General features: G+C 43.7%; 1 protein-coding gene across 1 annotated transcript; it reads right to left on the reverse strand.

Annotated features, from left to right (window-relative positions):
* Nucleotides 1-1,409: 1,409 nt before the first annotated feature.
* On the reverse strand, nucleotides 1,410-19,985 carry LOC308323734 (transcription factor SOX-10-like). Its single transcript, XM_080775537.1, has 4 exons — nucleotides 19,870-19,985; nucleotides 16,131-17,139; nucleotides 6,919-7,169; nucleotides 1,410-4,606 (listed from the first exon to the last, which is right to left on the reverse strand). Exons 2-4 carry the CDS (start codon nucleotides 16,622-16,624, stop codon nucleotides 3,801-3,803), a joined length of 1,551 nt encoding a protein of 516 aa, XP_080631663.1. The 5' UTR covers nucleotides 16,625-17,139; nucleotides 19,870-19,985; the 3' UTR covers nucleotides 1,410-3,800.
* Between the last annotated feature and the right edge of the window lie 5,047 nt (nucleotides 19,986-25,032).

A 25,032-nucleotide genomic window follows, 5' to 3' on the forward strand; every position in this document is an offset into this window, starting at 1 on the left:
AGCTTGTAGATCTGCTATTTTTCAATAGCTAAATTATAGCTTAATGTATGTAACCACCAAAAGGGGTTTAAGGTTTTTGATTTTTTTACTCTTCTTCATATAAATCAATGCTATTGAACACCCTTTACGTCTGTGTTGGTTTAAATAAATATTGAACCAATGAAAAGTATTATAAAGCACTTTACTGACGAAAACCTCTTAACTCCATTGGACCCTCAAAATGTCTGCTAACTCCACCACCTCTCCCCCTCTCATGCAAGTAATTGGCAATATATATATATATATATATATATATATAAAGTCACAACACCAACTTTGAGTTTGCTTTCTTCCTTTTCCTGAAAAAGTTATATTTTTTAATTTCCTGAATGAACATTTCTGAGTTGGGCGGTTTCTTCGCGAGATATCCAGTTGGTTGGCTGGATGATGGTCAATTGTGGCTCGTAATAGTTTTAACTTAATTCAGGCCTGAGAAAAGATTCTACAAATGCCTTCTAAATCCTGTCAGTTTTCTGAAAAATGTTTCTATGCCAGTTTTGTTCTCAAACATTTTCATGTCAAAGACCCTCAAAAATATATTATGTAATTGGCCGCTCCCCCAGAAGCAAAGATTTGAGTTAAAAATGTTCGCTCTGAAAGAATATACATTCAAAGATTTGCACCACATTTTCACGATTTTTCCTAAAAAATAGCAGATCTACAAGCTCGTAGGGCGGCACTCGGTGCCGCGCTATGAGCTTGTAGATCTGCTATTTTTCAATAGCTAAAGTATAACATAATGCTTAAAACACCAAAAGGGGTTCCCGTCCAGAATGGACTAAATCAACTCCTGGGCCAGACAAAGTGAATTATCCATTAGATTGAATAGATTATATTGAGAATATCACATGGAAGTGCATCATTCAATTCAATTACATTATGTCACAATTTGTTAATTTTCTACATTGTCAGGAATATTATTATATTAAAATATAACCAGGGAGGCATTTCATATACTTGTTTGGGGAAATTGGATAATCAATTGCTCTCTCTCTTGTCTGGGGGCTATAGGCATTTGTCAGTTAATGCCATTATCCCCGCGCTAACAAAGGCAAGTCCCCCGAAAGGAACTGGTTGGAATAACGTGTTCCTTTCCACGCGCTACGTCCAACCAGGGAAACTCCCCCCTGTCAGGTGTAAAAGGAGCAACTTGGACACTCAGGCATGAAGGAAGCATGAGTTCAAGTCCGTTGCTCTCCCCAGGTTGGTGGAGGGTGTGTAGAGCCCAGGATCACATTTTTAGATGATTGACACAGGGGTGAAAAATGGGTTACAAAAATCGTGGGATAAAAAAATATATTAAAAAAAAATCAAAGGCAAGTCCCATTATGTTAGAATGAGCTATAGCAGGAGACAGACTTGTACAAAAGCAGAGAGAATACAGCTTTATTTAGTGTCAGAGAAGGTCATTAGTCATCACATATACCTAAGGTTTTCATTCCTGCTATTATTTACACGTTTTGCTGGGCCGGACATCCGTTATATAAGCATTGTAAAATACAAAATAGAAAAAACAATTATACAATAATAGTCAAAAAAAATGTTTTCTTTCTGATGGAGAAGAATCAGTCAGCGCAACACAAAGTACAACACAGGCAAATATAAATAATGAAGGTAATATTCATAATAATAGCAACAACAGATACTTTTGCACAAACAGCAATTAGGACATAAAACATTTCCTTTTTTTTTCTTTTTTTTTCCAAAGGCACATAATAGTTAATTGTGATCACAAACTGTAATTGTTGACAAACCAGAAATGCTTCACGAGGAGTGTTCAACTACAGACCCAGAAGCATTATGCTGTGGCCCATGGGTATATTGTCAAATAACCATACTCAATATTACAGTAATACACATGTCAATACATAAGAATAAGGAAAGGATTTTACTTAAGACTTCATTCACATTACAAGATGGAGGATATATCCTATACCCAAATTACAGTTTGTCACAGAAGTGTTGGCGAAAGATTATTTTCCAGGTTGCCAACATGTAAAAAGTCCAGGCCTAAATCAGGTGCTTTATGGATTCCTCAACATTTATGGCTGAATGAATGTCAAAGCAATGATGCATTATTTATTATTCAATCAAATTTGAATCAAATTTTTTAACATACTGTAAACCTTTTCTTTTTTTATTATATATATATTTTTTTTTACACAACTTACTAATTGCTGTTTATGTTGTAGGAATTTAATTAGGACAAAAAGCATGTTTGGTATTCAATGTAACGCATAACAGCATAAATTCCAAATGCAAATATCTTTATCAACTGTATCAGTAATGGCATCTCGGACAGAGAGACTGAATGAATGTTATACAATTACTACTATACCTACAAATCTGTCATTGTAGATTGAATGCACTATACTGTATATATACTGTATACACACACGATGTTTTTATGTCACACGAAATAACTGAAAAATAAGGCAGTGGTGCTGATGTTTTTGAAGTGAAAATAATAATGGCAACAACAAAAAAAAAAGCATTTGACAGAATTAACAACAACAGTACAGCGACTTGTGTTAGAACACCGAAAGGAATGTAAAGGAATATGTATTTCTGACCTACAGACAGACCATAATGTAGGTCAGTGAAAATGGATTATCTGTACAGTATAAATAGAATTGTCCGTCGTCATGAATGAATGTCCTTCATGAATAATAACACCAAATACTTATTCAACAAAGCCACACGTCAGTGCCACGTTATGTAAAATATCCAAAGTATTAGGTGGAAAACTAATACGACACAAATTGAAAACAATTTTTGACAGCTTAAAGAAGGACTAATTTGCTACGAAAGCTAAGGTAGTTTGACTGTCACGTTGGGGAGAAGAAACATCTCGGAATTAAGATTCTTTCTCAAAGTGTAAAGATTTTGGTCTCAAAACTTTGGTAAATTTTAAGAAAATCAAACGTCTCCCAAATTATACCTTATATAGACCTCAACCTGTGTACACGACAAAATAAACATTTTCAATTTTTCAATAACATTCAGTAAAGATATCCTGATATTAGTCAATAATTATTTTATAATGAAAATTATTTTCTCAAAAAAAAAAAAAAGAATACTTCTTAACCCGCGTGAGGTTTGATGGCATTTCTGATCCATAAGCCCTCATGTGTAAAAGAGAGAAAAAATTGAGAGAGAGACAGAGACAGAGAGAGAGAGAGATAAAGTATTGTAAGAGAACACTACAATATTTTGTATCGACATTGGAACAACATAAATGTGCCTCTGAAACCATAACAGAAAGCTATTAACATATCGTACTGATTTCCAAGACAATCAATACTAACACGTTTTGCTATCAGGTAAAACTTGCCTGAGATGTGAATGGGACAATTATAGCCAAAGCAGTTTGGCACTCTATATTCTTCTGACATCATAAAAACCATGTTATACGACAAGATGAGTTTGGCTATCTCCAAGTAGTTATCCAAACCTTTTTGAGGTTTTGAAATTGAAGCACACACTCGTTGACTCTTCTACTGCTCTGTTGTGTGACCCCAAATAGTCCTGCCACACTCCCCCAAAAGCTCCACACTCATCCCGGGGCCACGGCAGCCGTCCTGCCTCGTCTCGACTGGTATAGACCGGAAGGGTGTCTCCCCCCTCCCGCCTCCCGCCTCCCAGGCCAGACCACATGTACTCCTACCTCCACCGCCACTTCTGTTATTACCCCGGGGAGGTCTGGCGTTGGGGGGGGGGGGCTGAACCTGCCCTAGTGCCCTCTATAGTCCTGGGGTCTGTCAAGGCCGTGACAGGGTGGTGTACACGGGCTGTTCCCAGTGCGGGGGGCTGTGCGACTGGGGAACAGAGGCCGGGTCAGTGATGGCGGTGTACAGGGGCCTCTGGGAGGGGCCCATGTAGGAGAAGGCAGAGTACAGCCCGGAGGCCTGGCTGGAGTGGGCGTAATACGACCCGGAGGCCTGGTGGTCGGCGTACTCGGCGAACTGAGCCCTGGAGGCCAGCGAGGGGAAGGCGGAGCTGTAGTGGGGCAGGCTGAGGGGCGCGTAGGTGACGTGGGGGCCGACCGCCGAGGACGCCTCGGAGAAGTGGGCCCCCCCGGGGGGCCCCGCCGAGGCCTCGCTCTTGATGTGGGCCACCTTGGAGGGGTCGGAGGTCACGTGGTGATGCTGCTGCTGCTGTTTGGTGAGCCAGGCGGCGGAGTGTCCGCTGGCCGCCGCCAGAGCCGAGGAGATCCCGTAGGCGTACGGCGAGGCGGACACGGAGCCCACGCCCGCCACCGAGGACACGCCGGCGCCCTGCCCGATGCCCGGGTGTCCGTTGGGGGGGAGGTACTGGTCGAACTCGTTGACGTCGAAGGGCTCCATGTTGGCCATCACCTCGTGGCTCATCTCGCCGATGTCCACGTTGCCAAAGTCGATGTGGGGTTTCCCTCCCGGAGCCCCGCCTCCCGGGCCTCCCTCCGCCATCCCGCCGCCACGGGCCGACACGCTTCCACCGCCGCCTTCCCGCTTTCCCTCTGTCGTCTTCCCGGACTGGAGCTCTGTTTTGGGAGTGGTGGGAGGGGTGGGAGGACTGTGGCTCTGCCCTGTTCACACAGACAGGAGAGAGAGAGAGTTATGGTGGTTATGGTGGGAGGACTGTGGCTCTGACCTGTTCACACAGACAGGAGAGAGAGAGAGTTAAGGACTGTGGCTCTGACCTGTTCACACAGACAGGAGAGAGAGAGTTAAGGTGGTTATGGTGGGAGGACTGTGGCTCTGACCTGTTCACACAGACAGGAGAAAGAGAGAGTTAAGGTGGTTATGGTGGGAGGACTGTGGCTCTGACCTGTTCACACAGACAGGAGAGAGAGAGAGTTAAGGTGGTTATGGTGGGAGGACTGTGGCTCTGACCTGTTCACACAGACAGGAGAAACAGAGAGTTAAGGACTGTGGTTCTGACCTGTTCACACAGACAGGAGAAACAGAGAGTTAAGGACTGTGGTTCTGACCTGTTCACACAGACAGGAGAAAGAGAGAGTTAAGGACTGTGGCTCTGACCTGTTCACACAGACAGGAGAGAGAGACAGTTAAGGTGGTTATGGTGGGAGGACTGTGGCTCTGACCTGTTCACACAGACAGGAGAGAGAGAGAGTTAAGGACTGTGGCTCTGACCTGTTCACACAGACAGGAGAAAGAGAGAGTTAAGGACTGTGGCTCTGACCTGTTCACACAGACAGGAGAGAGAGAGAGTTAAGCCCAACACACACCGGGTGCGCAGCGACACGGCACAGGCGTTGCCGCGCGGCAACGCCTGGAAAATAGAACGGTGGCGCATCGGAACATCAGGCGAGGCGTGAACGCGCGTCGGACGCCGCCGGTGTGCGATAGGTTCATTGAAAATAACGGAGGCGGCTGTTTCGACGCGCGCCGTTCACAGACGGTGTGTGAGGCCCTTGAAGGTGGTTGCACGCTGGACGCGTTTATCGGAAAACAGACAGAAAAAACGCTGTTAAAAATCTGAAAAACGCAGAAGTGTGCAGGGACCTTTAGTCTTTTGCACAATGGTTAGAATAGCAGTGGAGTAAAGTAACTAAGTGTAGAATTTTCAATACTTTCACCCAAACATTGTACTTTTACTTTTACAATTATTTTGAAAACTTTAGTTACTATTTGTAGATTTTGATTTTGATTAGAAAACATACATTAACCACATCAGCCATATATACATTTCTGCCATTTGAAAATAGTCGATCTACAAGCTCACAATGCGTCGTGATGCGACGCATTGTTAGCTTGTAGATCGGCTATTTTCAAAAGATTAGCATACATTTGGAAAATTATGACATTCTGCATACTTTTACATATTACTAAGTATACATTTTGTGATGCCAATACTTTTATACTTTTACTCAAGTATATTTTGAATTCCGGACTTTTACTAAGTAAAACATGTGAGTTATTTCCCTACCACTTAGAATAGCTGTGTGTGTAGTGTACCATATGTATGTATACATTATGGGTCAGACAGTTTGCAGGCACTGTTGATTTTGACAGTACATATACATTACATACACAACACAACAAGTACGTCCCTATCCATCCCTCTAAGATGACCCTTTATAGGGGAACCTTTTCCAGTAGCCATTTTTTAGTCTTCTGTTTAAATGTCCTCAAATTGTAGGTCAGTTTAACACTGGTTTCCAGGCTGTTCCACTGTGTGGCTCCTATATAAATGAATGAGCCTTTTGCCCACTTTACTTTTAAAAGCAGGGAGCACCACATCTGCAATACTGGCTCTGGTGAAATGGTTGTGTACCTCGTTTACCTGCCTGAAACATGTTCTTAAAACTGCTGGGACCTCTCCGTATTTAATTTACCATGTACCATGTTTAGTCTGGCCATTGTAACCTTGACATGAAAAGGTTTGGGAACCAGTGGTTCTATTCTATTCTAGCCCCACCTGAAGCATGCGGTGCCAACAGAACCAGTGGTCCATTCTATATTCTAGCCCCAGTACCTGAAGCATGAGGTGCCAACAGAACCAGTGGTTCTATTCTATATTCTAGCCCCAGTACCTGAAGCATGAGGTGCCAACAGAACCAGTGGTTCTATTCTATATTCTAGCCCCAGTACCTGAAGCATGAGGTGCCAACAGAACCAGTCGTTCTATTCTATATTCTAGCCCCAGTACCTGAAGCATGCGGTGCCAACAGAACCAGTGGTTCTATTCTATTCTAGAACCCACCTGAAGCATGCGGTTCCAACAGAACCAGTGGTTCTATTCTATATTCTAGCCCCAGTACCTGAAGCATGAGGTGCCAACAGAACCAGTGGTTCTATTCTATATTCTAGGCCCACCTGAAGCATGCGGTGCCAACAGAACCAGTGGTTCTATTCTATATTCTAGGCCCAGTACCTGAAGCGTGCGGTGCCAGTGGCGAGGGGGCGGTCCTCCCGCTGTGGGCCACGTCCAGGTGGAGCCCCTTGTACCCGTGGCCCACCTCTCCCTCGGAGAGCCCGTCGGCCTCGCTGCCCGAGCCCGAGCCCGGCTTGCCGTTCTTGCGGCGGCGCGGCTGGTACTTGTACTCCGGGTAGTCCTTCTTGTGCTGCTTCCGGAGACGCTCGGCCTCCTCGATGAACGGACGCTTGTCACTCTCATTGAGAAGCCTTGGAGTGGGTATATGCAGACAGACAGGCAGAGAGACAGACAGGCAGACAGACAGACAGACAGACAGACAGACAGAGAGAGAGACAGACAGGCAGACAGGCGGACAGAGAGAGAGACAGACAGAGAGAGAGAGAGACAGACAGGCGGACAGAGAGAGAGAGAGACAGACAGACAGGCGGACAGAGAGAGAGACAGACAGACAGACAGAGAGAGACAGGCGGACAGAGAGAGAGACAGACAGACAGACAGACAGACAGGCAGACAGACAGAGAGAGAGACAGGCAGACAGACAGACAGACAGACAGACAGACAGACAGACAGACAGACAGGCAGGCAGGCAGGCAGGCAGGCAGACAGACAGACAGACAGACAGACAGACAGACAGACAGACAGACAGACAGACAGAGAGAGACAGGCAGACAGACAGACAGACAGAGAGAGACAGGCAGACAGACAGAGAGAGACAGGCAGACAGACAGACAGACAGACAGAGAGAGAGACAGACAGACAGACACAATCTTTTTAACACACACCACTTAATGGCTCAAATCATCATTCAATACAAATCGTATGATCACATTACCATTACAGTATATTATCACATGAGCAGTTTTGATTTTGTGACATACAAACAAAAGGCTTTACTTGAGTATTTCCAATATTCAATAGTTTCACTTAGCTACACTTCTATCTCAGAGCCAAACATTGTACTCCACTACAATTATTTGAAAACTTGAGTTACTATTTGTAGAGGGCCTCCTGTCTTATTTATCATGTTCGTTTCCTCTTCCGTTTATGTACTGGAATTTGATCATTATCTTACATATTGTTATCTGGAAAATGTCCCGGTAATCAGTCTAAAAACAGATGTTCAATACTTTAAATAGATACTGTAGGTCTAGATACATTGGAATGTAATTCGGAGTCAGGAAATAAATCAGTGTTGCGTCATGTCATCAGCGAACATTTCTGCCAAGCTTCAGTATTAAGCTAAGTACGTTTTAAACTGCACTATAACAGCCAAAGGATTTGAAGAAAAAAGTGTTGAATTGCAATTTAGGTAGCTACTCGGATGGTAAGAGGAAATGATAGCCACCTGAGAACATTTAGAGCATGTGTGTGTTTGGTAACATGAACAGTACTATGAATGTATGTTAAGAAAACACACGCAGGGCTGATTTTATTTTTTAAGACCATCAATAGCCTATTTTTCTATCGGCAGCGTTGACCACCAACAATCAAACATCATTCCATGTCTAGGTAATTAGCCGGGAGCTCGATGAGCCAATGGAATAGGTAGATACCACTAAAACCCCAGCATCTGTAAGACAATTAATTTTACATCATAGTGTAAAAACAAACATTGTGTAACACAAACATTGTATATACAGGTATAGAGCACTGAAGTCTCAAGTCAATATCGGTAGAGGGCGCAAATTCACAGGTTCATGTACTTTTTATTTGCATTATAATCCCCATAGGGGGGTTTTAGATCGCCTCATATAAGAACTGTGTTTGAAAAATAAACATGTCACCCCGGCCGTTTCACTCATATGGATATGAAGAATCAACTGACTGAGAGAAAACGCTAATGTTACTGCTACTGAATTAGTTACATTTTCGCTAGAAACAGACTGTATATCATAATGAGTGACTGACTGTTGCAAACGATACAGAGACACCTCCCTGACAATATAACGATACAGAGACACCTCCCTGACAATAACGCAGAGACAGCTGGTTTATTTTTGGACCACAACACTTATATGAAACGATTTTAAGATCACCCCATGTTATTCTCCATAGAGAAATTACTTCCTAGAACCAGGGGAATCGAAGGGATGAGCGAGTTACGTCAGGACTTCGGTGCTATAGGTCTGCTTTCAACTCAGCTGTCCGTAAGAAGTCCGTGATGATGATAAGAGCGCCCCTCACTCTCGGGTGTGATTTTTAACTATTACATAACATGTTCAGATTAGCCCGGGCACCATTTCATTTAGGGTGTATGTTCCTGTCGGGAGTGGATGATATCGCTACGTCATGTTGTTTTGTAGTCGACAGGCAGGAACAACAGGCGGCAACCTCCTTTTCCCTCAAACCGATTCTTCTCAATAAAAGCTACATGCTACGAGAGTTTTTATTGAGAGGGGAAAAGGAAGTTGCCGCCACCTGTTGTTCCTGCCTGTCGACTACAAAACAATGACTAGAACATGACGTAACGATATCATCCGCTCCCGACAGGATCATACAGACTTTTGAAACAGAGACCAGGCTTTCCTCCGAGGTGGTGGAAAGCCTGGTGAGGCCAGGTTATGTTCAGATCATTTACCCACTCCTACCCACTCCCACTGGATGGATGCACAGCTGCCTATAAAGTGACCCTGGCCAGGAGACTTTGACTGCAGGACAGTAATGCAATTATGAAGTAGGCCAAAGATGCATCCTGTCTGCAGGCTGGAAGGCCAAACGTCCATATCACTACTGCCGATTAGCCTGGGTAAACCCCTCCCCTTTACCCAGGCTAACTGCCGACAGGACTGACGTGAGAAGAGCCCGACCTTTGACCTATTACTGCTGCCGACATAGGACTGACGTGAGAAGAGCCCCGACCTCTCTCCGTTTCCCAGTTCATCATGTTTCTGGGCCAATTAACCAATCGGGTGGCCTGAGCCCAGGGGTCAAGTCTTCATCTAATTAATTAATAATGCAGTCTTTACAAGGTTAATACATTAACCCGTTCTGACCTTCTGTTCGGCTAATGAGTGTATGCTGTCTGTGGGAGGCGGCGAGGAATGATGTGAGCGGGTGATGGGTGTCAATGACCAGGAGTACATGTACTGTAGGGATACCTGTATTTAGCTGTTTAACCCATTCTGACCTGAGATCAGATTCATACGAGGTTTCCACTGGACACACACTGGTCTGATTAACCCATTCTGACCTGAGATCAGATTCTAAAAATGTCAGTCGTTCTTTGATTTTTTTTAAATAGCAGACCTACAAGCTCATAGCGCGCCACTCGGTGGCGCGCTATGAGCTTGTAGATCTGCTATTTTTCAATAGCTAAAGCATAACATGATGCCAACACCGAAATGGGTTCCCATTCAGAATGGGTTAAACCAGGAGTACATACTGTAGGGATACCTGTATTTAGCTGTTTACATCATGACCCAATATTATATCCATATAACACTTGATCGGGACATCCCTAGTATCAATATTATATCCATATGATGATATTAGACTGGATATTCGGAACCACAGGTTAGTCTTAACCAGCAGCAACGCATGTCGGAACCACAGGTTAGTCTTAACCAGCAGCAACGCATGTCGGAACCACAGGTTAGTCTTAACCAGCAACGCATGTCGGAACCACAGGCTAGTCTTAACCTGCAGCAACGCATGTCGGAACCACAGGTTAGTCTTAACCAGCAGCAACGCATGTCGGAACCACAGGTTAGTCTTAACCAGCAGCAACGCATGTCGGAACCACAGGTTAGTCTTAACCAGCAGCAACGCATGTCGGAACCACAGGTTAGTCTTAACCAGCAGCAACGCATGTCGGAACCACAGGTTAGTCTTAACCAGCAACGCATGTCGGAACCACAGGCTAGTCTTAACCTGCAGCAACGCATGTCGGAACCACAGGTTAGTCTTAACCAGCAGCAACGCATGTCGGAACCACAGGTTAGTCTTAACCAGCAGCAACGCATGTCGGAACCACAGGTTAGTCTTAACCAGCAGCAACGCATGTCGGAACCACAGGTTAGTCTTAACCAGCAGCAACGCATGTCGGAACCACAGGTTAGTCTTAACCAGCAGCAACGCATGTCTGAACCACAGGTTAGTCTTAACCAGCAGCAACGCATGTCGGAACCCACAGGTTAGTCTTAACCAGCAGCAACGCATGTCGGAACCACAGGTTAGTCTTAACCAGCAGCAACGCATGTCGGAACCACAGGTTAGTCTTAACCAGCAGCAACGCATGTCGGAACCACAGGTTAGTCTTAACCAGCAGCAACGCATGTCGGAACCACAGGTTAGTCTTAACCAGCAACGCATGTCTGAACCACAGGTTAGTTGCGAACGCAGTGAGCACTTACTATGAGACCTAGCAGATCATGTCTGTCTGTGTGTGTGTCTGTCTGTCTGTCCGTCTGTCCCGCTTTTGTGCCCATATATGGAGCTGAGTGATTACGTCACCATGACTCAGCCATAACCATATAAGGAGTCCCCAAAGCAGCTATACGTCCAAAACCCAAATATGTACGAGCTGCGTTCGCTTCCCGCGTTTGCGCGTCTTACTGGTCTTAACCAGCAGCAACGCATGTCGGAACCACAGGTTAGTCTTAACCAGCAGCAACGCATGTCGGAACCACAGGTTAGTCTTAACCAGCAGCAACGCATGTCGGAACCACAGGTTAGTCTTAACCAGCAGCAACGCAAGTCTGAACCACAGGTTAGTCTTAACCAGCAGCAACGCATGTCTGAACCACAGGTTAGTCTTAACCAGCAGCAACGCATGTCTGAACCACAGGTTAGTCTTAACCAGCCACGCATGTCTGAACCACAGGTTAGTCTTAACCAGCAGCAACGCATGTCTGAACCACAGGTTAGTCTTAACCAGCAGCAACGCATGTCTGAACCACAGGTTAGTCTTAACCAGCCACGCATGTCTGAACCACAGGTTAGTCTTAACCAGCAGCAACGCATGTCTGAACCACAGGTTAGTCTTAACCAGCCACGCATGTCTGAACCACAGGTTAGTCTTAACCAGCAGCAACGCATGTCGGAACCACAGGTTAGTCTTAACCAGCAGCAACGCATGTCGGAACCACAGGTTAGTCTTAACCAGCAGCAACGCATGTCTGAACCACAGGTTAGTCTTAACCAGCCATGCATGTCTGAACCACAGGTTAGTCTTAACCAGCAGCAACGCATGTCGGAACCACAGGTTAGTCTTAACCAGCAGCAACGCATGTCTGAACCACAGGTTAGTCTTAACCAGCAGCAACGCATGTCGGAACCACAGGTTAGTCTTAACCAGCCACGCATGTCGGAGACACGGGTTAGTCTTAACCAGCAGCAACGCATGTCGGAACCACAGGTTAGTCTTAACCAGCAGCAACGCATGTCAGAACCACAGGTTAGTCTTAACCAGCCACGCATGTCGGAACCACAGGTTAGTCTTAACCAGCAGCAACGCATGTCTGAACCACAGGTTAGTCTTAACCAGCAACGCATGTCGGAACCACAGGTTAGTCTTAACCAGCAGCAACGCATGTCGGAACCACAGGTTAGTCTTAACCAGCAACGCATGTCTGAACCACAGGTTAGTCTTAACCAGCAGCAACGCATGTCGGAACCACAGGTTAGTCTTAACCAGCAACGCATGTCGGAACCACAGGTTAGTCTTAACCAGCAGCAACGCATGTCAGAACCACAGGTTAGTCTTAACCAGCAGCAACGCATGTCGGAACCACAGGTTAGTCTTAACCAGCCACGCATGTCGGAACCACAGGTTAGTCTTAACCAGCAGCAACGCATGTCGGAACCACAGGTTAGTCTTAACCAGCAGCAACGCATGTCTGAACCACAGGTTAGTCTTAACCAACAGCAACGCATGTCGGAACCACAGGTTAGTCTTAACCAGCAGCAACGCATGTCGGAACCACAGGTTAGTCTTAACCAGCAGCAACGCATGTCGGAACCACAGGTTAGTCTTAACCAGCAGCAACGCATGTCGGAACCACAGGTTAGTCTTAACCAGCCACGCATGTCGGAACCACAGGTTAGTCTTAACCAGCCACGCATGTCGGAACCACAGGTTAGTCTTAACCAGCAGCAACGCATGTCGGAACCACAGGTTAGTCTTAACCAGCAGCAACGCATGTCTGAACCACAGGTTAGTTGCGAACGCAGTGAGCACTTACTATGAGACCTAGCAGATCATGTCTGTCTGTGTGTATGTCTGTCTGTCTGTCCCGCTTTTGTGCCCATATATGGAGCTGAGTGATTACGTCACCATGACTCAGCCATAACCATATAAGGAGTCCCCAAAGCAGCTATACGTCCAAAACCCAAATATGTACGAGCTGCGTTCGCTTCCCGCGTTTGCACGTCTTACTGGTCTTAACCAACAGCAACGCATGTCTGAACCACAGGTTAGTCTTAACCAGCAGCAACGCATGTCGGAACCACAGGTTAGTCTTAACCAGCCACGCATGTCGGAACCACAGGTTAGTCTTAACCAGCAGCAACGCATGTCTGAACCACAGGTTAGTCTTAACCAGCAGCAACGCATGTCGGAACCACAGGTTAGTCTTAACCAGCAGCAACGCATGTCTGAACCACAGGTTAGTCTTAACCAGCAGCAACGCATGTCGGAACGACGGGTTAGTCTTAACCAGCAGCAACGCATGTCGGAGCCACTGGTTAGTCTTAACCAGCAGCAACGCATGTCGGAACCACAGGTTAGTCTTAACCAGCAGCAACGCATGTCGGAACCACAGGTTAGTCTTAACCAGCAGCAACGCATGTCTGAACCACAGGTTAGTCTTAACCAGCAGCAACGCATGTCTGAACCACAGGTTAGTCTTAACCAGCAGCAACGCATGTCGGAACCACAGGTTAGTCTTAACCAGCAGCAACGCATGTCGGAACCACAGGTTAGACTTAACCAGCAGCAACGCATGTCGGAACCACAGGTTAGTCTTAACCAGCAGCAACGCATGTCTGAACCACAGGTTAGTCTTAACCAGCAGCAACGCATGTCGGAACCACAGGTTAGTCTTAACCAGCAGCAACGCATGTCGGAACCACAGGTTAGACTTAACCAGCAGCAACGCATGTCGGAACCACGGGTTAGTCTTAACCAGCAGCAACGCATGTCGGAACCACAGGTTAGTCTTAACCAGCAGCAACGCATGTCGGAGCCACTGGTTAGTCTTAACCAACAACGCATGTCGGAACCACAGGTTAGTCTTAACCAGCAACAACGCATGTCTGAGCCACTGGTTAGTCTTAACCAACAACGCATGTCGGAACCACAGGTTAGTCTTAACCAGCAGCAACGCATGTCGGAACCACAGGTTAGTCTTAACCAGCCACGAAATGTTGTTTGGTTAAAATAAAGAAAAGACGGTGAGCCAACATATTGTGTGCTGACATGTTTTCTTCATTTGACTATGATATGATACTGACAACACAACAATACACAATAAAATAAAGCTTACACTTTAGTTGCGTGTGCAAGGGACCTGGATATCGGATAGGGGGAACCGGCCCCTATCCGATATCCCTCGTTCGGCAGCGGTGGCCGAACGGTCTGCGGAGCGTTCTTGATATCGGAAGGTCGCTATAGTTCGTATCCCCGGACCGGCACGTTAAAATTACCACCGCTGAAGTGCCCTTGGACAAGGCATTGAACCCCTACCATGAAATGTTCTATGAGCAGGGCCTGGCTGTAAACAAGTTCTTGAGCTTAGTCCAGTTACCCTGCAGGGTAAACATGGTACCTTTCCTTTCCTTTCCTTTGCCCACATAGGATTGAGAAACACAGGTGTAGCTACTGTACTTGCTTATTGGTTTCACAACACAGCCATTAATGTAAAGGAATGCCACAGAGAGAACACGCACCATGCCGAGGTAACTCACTCTAATGTTTACTGTAAGTTATGTTTACACGCTGGCTTTATTACGTTAAATGCCATATAAGATGCATTGGTTAAACTAAAGGATCGAATGATTATCCATATAGCAATAATAACCAGTCTCCCAGCAAACTATACTACAGAAAATAGAGTTTATATTTATATATATATAAAGTATACTACAGAAAATAGAGCTCATGAGCTTTATATATTTTCTTTGGATTACAAATAGACACAATTCTGCTAATTTAATGTAATATTTCCAATTGTAAAAAACATTATAATATATCTTTATATATAATGTATAATATATAAGCCGTTTGCAAGGAGACCTACAGGCCAATACTTTGTAGTTACCGTATGCTACCATGAGTTGTTGATGGAAAAGAACCTTATGTCATTTTTGTGCTATAATAATCTTGAGTCGTAAAAACTGAGCCAAGGGGCTTTTTTTTTTAAAAACACATGCAATTCCCTCTGGAGCCATTTTCTCCAACTAAAGGCCAGAGAATTAAGTGGTCTATGAAATTAGCCAAGGATTCAGAAACATGTGACTGTGACGCACTCTCCCTTATACGTATGTAATGCAGACATACCACTCCGAAACAAGTGTTTCTGAACTGGCGTTATATACTGGGATCTGAAAGCGGGTTATGAATTGTTTGACACAAACAACATTGATATAGGCTCAAGTTTCTGTTTTGATATAAAAGCCACCTGACATCCATTGCTTTAGTACTGTTTAATTCCACTAGCATATAACAACAAGAAAGGAAGTCTATGCCAGCACACATACCTTCACACGTATAAAACTATAGATGGATGGATAGATAGATAGATAGATAGGTAGGTAGGTAGGTAGGTAGGTAGGTAGTTAGGTAGGTAGGTAGGTAGGTAGGTAGGTAGATAGAGGCTATAGGTTAGGTATATGAAACGAGGTGTGTTAAAACATTTCCCCATCCTTATTTCTGTAGCTTATCGGCTACTCACCAAACCATTGCGTTTGATCCTGAATATTATTTTAAACCAATGATAGATGATTGGGTAGGAATAGGATATAGGCAGTCAAATGGAAAAAGGCTAAACTGATGATGGATCGAATTTGCACTTTTGACTTTGTTCTTTGTTCAAGTATTTGTGTGTATGGGGGCTATCAGCCTATTATATTCTCTATATCATGGTCCTATATCAGCCGGGTGTGTATAGCAGATCTCAGATCTGTGTATAGCTCACATTCTCTAGTCTATATCATGGTCCTATATCAGCCGGGTGTGTATAGAGCAGATCTCAGATCTGTGTATAGCTCACCTCCACAGCTTGCCGAGGGTCTTGCTGAGCTCGGCGTTGTGCAGGTGAGGGTACTGGTCGGCCAGCTTCCTCCGTGCCGCCTGCGCCCACACCATGAAGGCGTTCATGGGCCTCTTGACGTGCGGCTTGTTCTTGCTGCCCGTGTTGACGCGCACCGGCATGGGCACCAGCGTCCAGTCGTAGCCGTTGAGCACCTGGCTGACCGCCTCGCGGATGCCGATGGGGAAGCGGTCGTCGTCCTCGAGGTCCGACTTGACGCTGCTCGCCGTGCCTCCCGAGGGCGAGTCGCCGCCTCCGCCTCCGCCGCCGCCTCCGCCTCCCCCTAAACCCACGAGCTGGGACGACTGTTGACCGCTGCTGGGTAGGGGGGAGTCTCCCCCGCCCGGGGGGCCACCCCCCGAGGAGTGGCCCCCCGGGGACAGGGAGTGGCGGCTGTCCTCCGAGACCCCGGGACTCAGCTCCACTTCCGATAGACTCTGCTCCTCTCCGGACATTGTTTGCGTTTCGCTCAGAAGCCCTCGGTAGCTTCCAGGCGTGTACAGGTGGAGTTTATTCCTTATGCACACGATGAAGCCCACTTGGGGAGGAGGAGGGGGGTGGTGGGGGGGTGGGACAGTCCCTATGGTTGATTAAGAATTGTTGCACTCTTTACTATACTTTCTTATCCCGCTATAAAAATGAAGGCAGCGTTTAGAGATAGGAAGTTATAGGGAAGTGTTGATGAAGTATAGGCTTGTTGTTGATATCTCTTTGCTCTGCTCCGGAGGTCCAGCTTATCCTTTATAATATAAACTGCCAGTCAGTCTCCACTCTCAGCCTCCGTTCCAGAACTCTGTTAGGGTTCAACATCAAAGTTATTTCCATCAGGGTTGTGGGCATCATAAGCCCCAAGTAGTGCAGCACCTTAATGGATCCAAGTTTATACCTCTCGCTGCTCGCTTTGTCTCTGAACCAATTAGACTTATACTTCCACTGTGACTGTATCTCCTCAGTTTGGCCTGGCAAAGTCCTGAAAAACAAAACAAAAGTGGACATACTTTATAATAGGCTATAATATATACACAAGACAAGAAGATATAGCATTTTATGTTGCAAATAATAGCCTATACAATCTCCAGCTGTGTTTATGATTGTGATTATGTTATGGGTGTATGAGTATGAATGTGTATAACGCCCAGGATTCGAACTCGGGCGAAAGTCCAACATCTTAACCACTAGACCAAAGGGATATCCCTATGGAATGTGGGAGATATTAGAGATATTAGCCATCAGGCAGAGGCTATATGTGAGCCACTCTGCCTTATGTAATGCAGCTAAGATATAGCTTGAAGAATATGATTGCAAACTTTTCTGGTATATATGCCTATATATCTATATGATAAATGGGAATAATTAAAGCAGCCCTATACTACACAGGAGTATATAGACCTATAACAATTTAGGTTTAAAAAGCCCTATATAACACACGAGGCTGAGCGGGTGCCACTGTTATTGCAGGGCTCCGCTTCTCGCCTAACAAGCTACTGTTTAAGGTCTGGCAGTTATTCCAAGCTCCCCGGAGAGAGAGTGCTGGAATAATATGAGCCTTTGCACCAGCACAGGCGGTCAATTTATAACCCTGTACCTCTTGGATAAACACGGGCATGGCGCTGGAAACGTAAACCGCGTGTGGGTAGCGCTGTCTGCAGTCAGTGCGCCTTGTGCGAATTATACAGACACAGCCTGTTTGTTAACGTATATATATATATATATATATATATATAAGGCCACGTCTATTGGGGACAGAATGTGACGTTGTTTTGGCCAATAAAATTAACACCTTGTGCAGTGACCTTTTTTTAAGGGTTCTTTTTTTTCTCTTTTCTTCAAATTGACCGAACTCGCATCATGCAGTGAACCACCTCGACAAGAACATATACTTGTTTGTGTTTTGGAGCTTGGCCTTGGTTATCAATATCATAATTATTGCTAAAACGCTGAATCTTTCTTCATGCATGCCCGGCCCCGTTATCACCCGCGTGCAATCCTTTAGAGAGAACCTGTCGATTTGAGATGATCATCATAGTAGCTATAGGCCTATAAATTAAATGGGCTGCAGCCTGCAGTCCATGTTGTGGTCCAAAAACTGTAATAGGCTAAATATACACTAATGTCAATCAGATTAATGTAGGCTAATATGTATTGATCAGCATTCAGCAAATATTCACAAAGGCCTGCATGCATGTGCGTATAATTGCATAATTCACTTTGAATTAACATATGCCGTGCTTGATGTATCGTAATTTGCAATTGCACACCTGTTGCTGAGGTATTCGCTTAATTGCATAAGTGCATATCATCATCATGTTGTCTCTTCATATTGCAGAAACAATGTCCAGAGGCATATATATATATATATATATTATATAGGCTATAGCTACTGAATGCGCGACATGTGCGCTTTATTTTCCACCTGGATATGCCTGATTAGACATATTTAGCCTGACAAGTGTATAACTGTTGGCATGCAGGCGAACTTGATTTTATGACAATTACAGGCCTATATAGCACTTTTCTGGAAATATATATATATATAGTTAATATAGCCAACTATTATATAAACGGATTAAGTTTAGCCTATACACGCCTTAGTGAGATTGGGAGGACGTGACAGTGACTCATGAGTGAGAGTCAAACACATGCTGTCTGTTCTCTGATTTACAAATGAGTTGCATGCCAATGTGAGTGCATGAATGAATGTGTAGCTACAGTATAGGCCTATAGTGTGTGTGTGTGTGTTAGGCCTGGCCTATACACCATATATATAAATTGTTTCTGGGGGGAAAAGCTGTCAAAATGTGTTTCATTTCGGTTTAATTTTCATCACCACACCAACTGATTTTGCTGCATGTGACATTATAATGCATTTTGACGGGGAAATCTTTCTCACCAATCGGCCTCATGTCAATATCGCGTGACATTGCTATACAAATATGGTGTCTCGACAGTCCCACATTAACAACCAATTAATTAATCCAAATTAAATTAGATAATGGACATTTCTTATAACCTGCAGGCTAAGTTGCAGGTTAAGACACTTTTATGCACTTATTGTCGAAAATCCAGTTCCAGAGACTTGCTTAAATTATAGGCATAATATATATAGGTAATATTACAATATTGACAACACGACAATAAAAACACCTCACTCAACTGAAACATGCTCAAGCTAAGTTGTGTAAAAGAAAAATACAGCATTGCTTGAGCAGATGTCACGCATGAAAACACAAGATATATATAGAGGAATATAAACACATGGTATTCTTTCTGTCCCAAACTGATCTGGAATCAGTCGTGATTCCAGATCACGACTGATGTTATCAGTCGTGCGTGAGGGGTGGAAGATGTCACCGAAATACATCTATTATTGGCTAAGCTACGGTCGAACAATTAACAGGCCTATAATTCACAATAATTAGATCACAACTAGCATGGCTGTTATTCGGCATGCCACAGAATCACACCAATAAGCATCATTAGGCCCCTTAACATGTCTCCAATTTAAGAGTTGTGGGGTCTTTCCCCGCATATATAAACACTTTAACAGGCTTAAACCGAAATATAGAAATAGACATTGGGTGGAATGAGATTATGAGATCCGCATCCACGGCAGAGAGAAACAATTAAACAACAACAGACTGTTAACAGAGTATAAGAGAGAGGAAAAGTATATATTTTCAAATCATGCTAAGCGCCTTACTTTTGGAGAAATGAGAGAAACTCGGGTCGCCTGTGAAACAATCCGTGTGTCGGTTCCGTGAGTCTCCTGTGTGACGCTCCTGTCCTCGCAGCTCCCCAGCCCCCTCTCACTCTGCACGGCCCTGGGAGCTATGAATGCCTGCTCTGTGCTCCGGACAAGAGCTTAAAGGGTCCCTTGTATGAGGCAGAGAGAGAGAGAGAGGAGGGGGGGGGGGGGGGGGGAAGTAAAGTAGGGGGGGAAAGTTCTTAAAGGAACAGCAAAGTTGTGCGGAAGCAATACACTGGGATCTCTGCGATTGGCTGGCTGGTTATTCTTTTTTTTTTACTTAGTTTCCTGCTGTCGCGAGGGCGGGATTATATGGGACCTCTAGCTCTCTCTCTCTCTCTCTCTCTCTCTCTCTCTCTCTCTCTCTCTCTCTCTCTCTCTCTCTCTGTCTCTCTCTACCTCTCTCTCTCTACCTCTCTCTCCCCCCTCTCTCTACCTCTCTCTCTCCCCCTCTCTCTACCTCTCTCTCTCCCCCTCTCTCTCTCTACCTCTCTCCCCCCTCTCCCTCTCTCTCTCCCTCTCTCTCCCCCCCCTCTCTCTCTCTACCTCTCTCTCTCTCTCTCTCTCTCTCTCTCTCTCTCTCTCTCTCTCTCTCTCTCTCTCTCTCTCTCTCTCTGTCTCTCATAGGGTCAGTACTCAATATCGATGATGATGATCGTAATTGATTATGTAATTTCTTAGATTGCTCGGGTCATATTGGAACTTGGAAGATAAATCTATTCAAATATAGCCTATATTGCATGGTTTTAAAATGTACACACAAGGTTTACAGCCATAACAGAAGCCTATATATATATATATCATATAGGGTTTTTGTGAGTTTGTATCTTTTTACGATTTGTGTTTTGTGATAATTTAGTGATAATGTTGAGTTGACCTCCACGATAAACATGTATATGTTGTTTTCCCTATAGCCCTTATTCCCTATAAACAAAAGTCTGAGAGGTCATTTTGACAGTTTTCTTTTAGATTTTGAAGTTAATTATCTTTGGCTCATGAATTAAGCTTTCCCTTCCATGACAAATCATCATCCATCACCATTCCATCATCTCAGAATCTTTTGACATCTGAAACATTTTCTAAATATGAATTTATTAAGCACATGCTACTTCTGTCTGATTTTACTTCAGACATGCTGTAGTGTAAACGAATCTGTCTGCATGTTTTTCGTTTGAAATGAAATTTGAGAGGCGGAGAGAATTCGAGCGAAATCGGGGAAAAAAAGAAAAACATGAAAAAATATGAAAACATATATGGCTATAGGCCTGTAGGCTAAATGTGGCAGATAATAATATTACACATGTGTGTTTGGTGAGATATTGGGTAGAGCATGCATGAATCTTTATTCGTTTGTTTGTTTATTTATTTATTTACAAATGTATTTATTTATTTACAAATGTATACAAATTATTTATTTACAAATTTATTTAAATGTTAAACTGTAGGCTAGCCTATACTTATATAATGTTTACTTTATATTGACTTTGTATAGTTTGCAATACTTTATTACGTTTTATTCGAAGTAATTATTTAGCCATTACGCAGATCTCGTATACGCACTATATTACGCATGCGGATGCGGGTATATTATAAGCCCAAATGCTTGCATATTTATTGAGCATATATTGATATTGAATAAGGAATAAGCCATTTATCGATAATGACCACCATTAAGGATTATGACCATTATGGTGTGTCTGGTTAAGAGAAAATTAGGCCCACTTGACTCTTGGAGAGATGATATGAATGCACTGTGTCGGGACTCGGGGCGGAACAGTGCGTTACTTCATCGTTATGTGTGAGTTTTATAATTGCATCAGTGCACACTCACTTAGATACACAGAGCCCACATTTAAAACCAACCAGCATTTGCAGAAAAATATAGAAAAAGGCAAAGAAGGGGCGAGAGAGAGAGAGAGAGAGAAAGAGAGAGAGACGGGAGGGGACATTATGGGCCGAACGCGGATACAAACACACGCGCTGTTCTTATCCACGCACAATGACCCCTTGTATCTCTCCTTCGCGCGACACACTGCCCCCATCCCAAAAAAAAAAAAAAAATCACCGCTTTTTTCATTACCCATGAATGTTGACTGTGATAAGGCAATCCTGACCATGAGTGCATCTCTCTGTCTGATTCCCTCTCTCTCTCTCTCTCTCTCTCTCTCTCTCTCTCTCTCTCTCTCTCTCTCTCTCTCCCTCTCTCCCTTTCATTCCCTCGCTCCTCGCCTCCTTTTCTTTGCGCCCTTTGTTTTATCTTCAGGTGAATTGTAATCATGTGATCAAACGAGCACCCCCCTTCCATTTACCCCCTTAAATGAAAAAATGAAGGAACAAAAAGCAGTTCTGTGTGTATAAAAAAGAAAGGGAGAAAAGAGAGGGAAAAACGTCTTGTGTCTCCTTACTTACTCCATGCAGCCCAAACGCTGCGCATTATAGAGGGGGAAAATGCTCCCGGACGGGACGGCGGCTATATACTTTTGCCGAGGGATCATGATCTGTGGTTCGGTTGGTTGGTACTGTCTGTCCGGCTTCTGGAGCTTTTAGACCGGGGACACTTAAAACGCGACTCCGGGGACTCCCTCCTCCTCCTCCTCCTCCTCCTCGTTCAGGGATTTGTGGCCTGGCCTCAGCTTGAAGTGAGTTTTTAATGTGTGGTAGAATAGAGGCTATATAATACTCGAGCAGTGAAGGTGCACGGGAGAGCAGACGGATGGATGGGTGGATTGGCTGATGGGGCCTGGGAGGCCGCAAAATGCATCATTTATTTGGATGTATTTGTCGCACAGATTAGCTTGAGGTTTCTGTGACTGTCACAGACAGACATGTCAAAGTGTGACATGTCTGTCTTTGGGCAATGATATTATTATTATTATATTATATGCAAATTGTACAAAAAAGATGTATTATTGACTATTATAGAAAGCAACTATAGGCGACCTAAATGTCTTTAAAACTGCATGTTGCATGGTTGCACTCATGCAGGGAGATGGTAGCCTATATAATTTTAAAAATGTTGAATAACCTATTGCTTTTATAAACTAATAATGAACAACCTGTGTTGACGTTATATATTATGCGCTGGAAAATTGATTAGTTGGGTTTATAAAAAACGTATTCAGAACAGCTTGCTCACACGGCAAAAAAAAGAAGAAAAAAAAATCTGACTTCCACAGTGGAAGAAGTACTATACTGTGATACTACGATTCAATTTGAAAATAATTTAATATCAAATGTCGAGGGAGTTGGCAGGCCTGACACTGTGAGAGACACATTAGTGTTGGCCCTGCAGGGAGTCGGGACTGGGAGGAAATTTTCTTCTATTCGTGCGTTGTGTGGATTAAACGAAAATTGATAGTTTAGAATATTTATTATTATTTATTTTTCAACCCGTTCGTTCTCTTGAAAACAATTAAGGTCATTGTCAAATCTAAAATATGACCTTGACAAATTTCGTTATCTAAACTCCTAAACGCAACACAATACAGTATATATAGAATATAATAATATGAAAATATTGAGGACAATTAATGCAGGATACATTGTTTTAACGATTTGAGCATATATTTAATTTCTATTAATCTGCACATATATAGGCCTATAACCCATTTCTCATAATATATATTTTTATATATATATATTTATATTAAAGGCCTATTATTTTACTTCAAATGAAATCATATCCAATTTCCATTGCAAAAAAAAAGTCATAAAAAAACTGAACAAATTAAAAGAAAATCATGAATAGCCTAATTGATATGCCCCATAGCCCGATTTACAATTATTCACACCAACATATTTATGCACCTTTGAAGCACGCATGACCCCAAAACGTCATATATAAGAAGAACTTGTAAGACCTTTTAACAGTTTGATTTGACCCTTTTGATGCATTAGTTCACATGATTCGAATCCTGCAGGATATTAATAATTAATTAATACTTTGTCCTGTTACAAGCTCTTAGCTCATCAATAAGCTTAATTGGCAAACATGTGACAAAAGCATAAATTGGACTTTTCGTCACAAAACACAGGACAGCACAGATTTCACCACTGATTCAAATATAATTAATAACCATCCTATGGCTATACAGGGATACTAAAATGCCTGTGTCACCACATGTGGTACCATTGTAAATATTTACGGCCTGTATGACCTATTCTGTTTGTTTGTCCAGATCATACATGCATGGGCAACTGGTGGCCCGGGGGCCACATGCGGCCCCCACATTAATGCGGCCTGCATGCAGGTCAATATCCCAACATTGATATATTATTGATTTCAGACTATAGTATTCTAATGTTATTGTCTTTTTTTGTATATGTCCAATGTATTTGTATTTAGTTCTTAACATAACTATATGCATTTGAAATTACATAAAAATAGCTGATCCGAGCTTTATATACATTGGCTATTTTTGCTATACGTAATATGCAATATAGTGGCCCTCTGGAGTGAGTGTGGAACTATAGTGGCCCTCTGGAGTGAGTGTGGAACTATAGTGACCCTCTGGAGTGAGTGTGGAACTATAGTGGCCCTCTGGAGTGAGTGTGGAACTATAGAGCGCCGCAGTCCCCGCCCCCTTTCAGAAAAGCGAGTGGCCCAGGAAGTGAAAGCCCCATGCATTCTGCCATCGGCACTTTTAATATAATTTATTTAAAGACGGTTACGCCGCGGACAAAGCCAATTCGGATCGTGACGAATCATGACAATGAACACAATATTTTGGGACGATCAAATCATTAGAAAGAAGAAAAGAAAGTCAGGAGACAACACTATTTGTTTTATTTTTCGTCTTATAAATTATTTGATCGGCCCAAAATATTGTGTTCATTGTCATGATTCGTCACGATCCGAATTGGCTTTGTCCGCGGCGTAACCGTCTTTAAATAAATTATATTAAAAGTGCCGATGGCAGAATGCATGGGGCTTTCACTTCCTGGGCCACTCGCTTTTCTGAAAGGGGGCGGGACTGCGGCGCTCTATAGTGGCCCTCTGGAGTGAGTGTGGAATTATAGTGGCCCTCTGGAGTGAGTGTGGAACTATAGTGTCCCTCTGGAGTGAGTGTGGAACTATAGTGGCCCTCTGGAGTGAGTGTGAAAATATATAGTGGCCCA

Source organism: Protomyctophum bolini, assembly GCF_963924005.1.
Source record: "Protomyctophum bolini genome assembly, chromosome: 11".
Taxonomy (NCBI): domain Eukaryota; kingdom Metazoa; phylum Chordata; class Actinopteri; order Myctophiformes; family Myctophidae; genus Protomyctophum; species Protomyctophum bolini.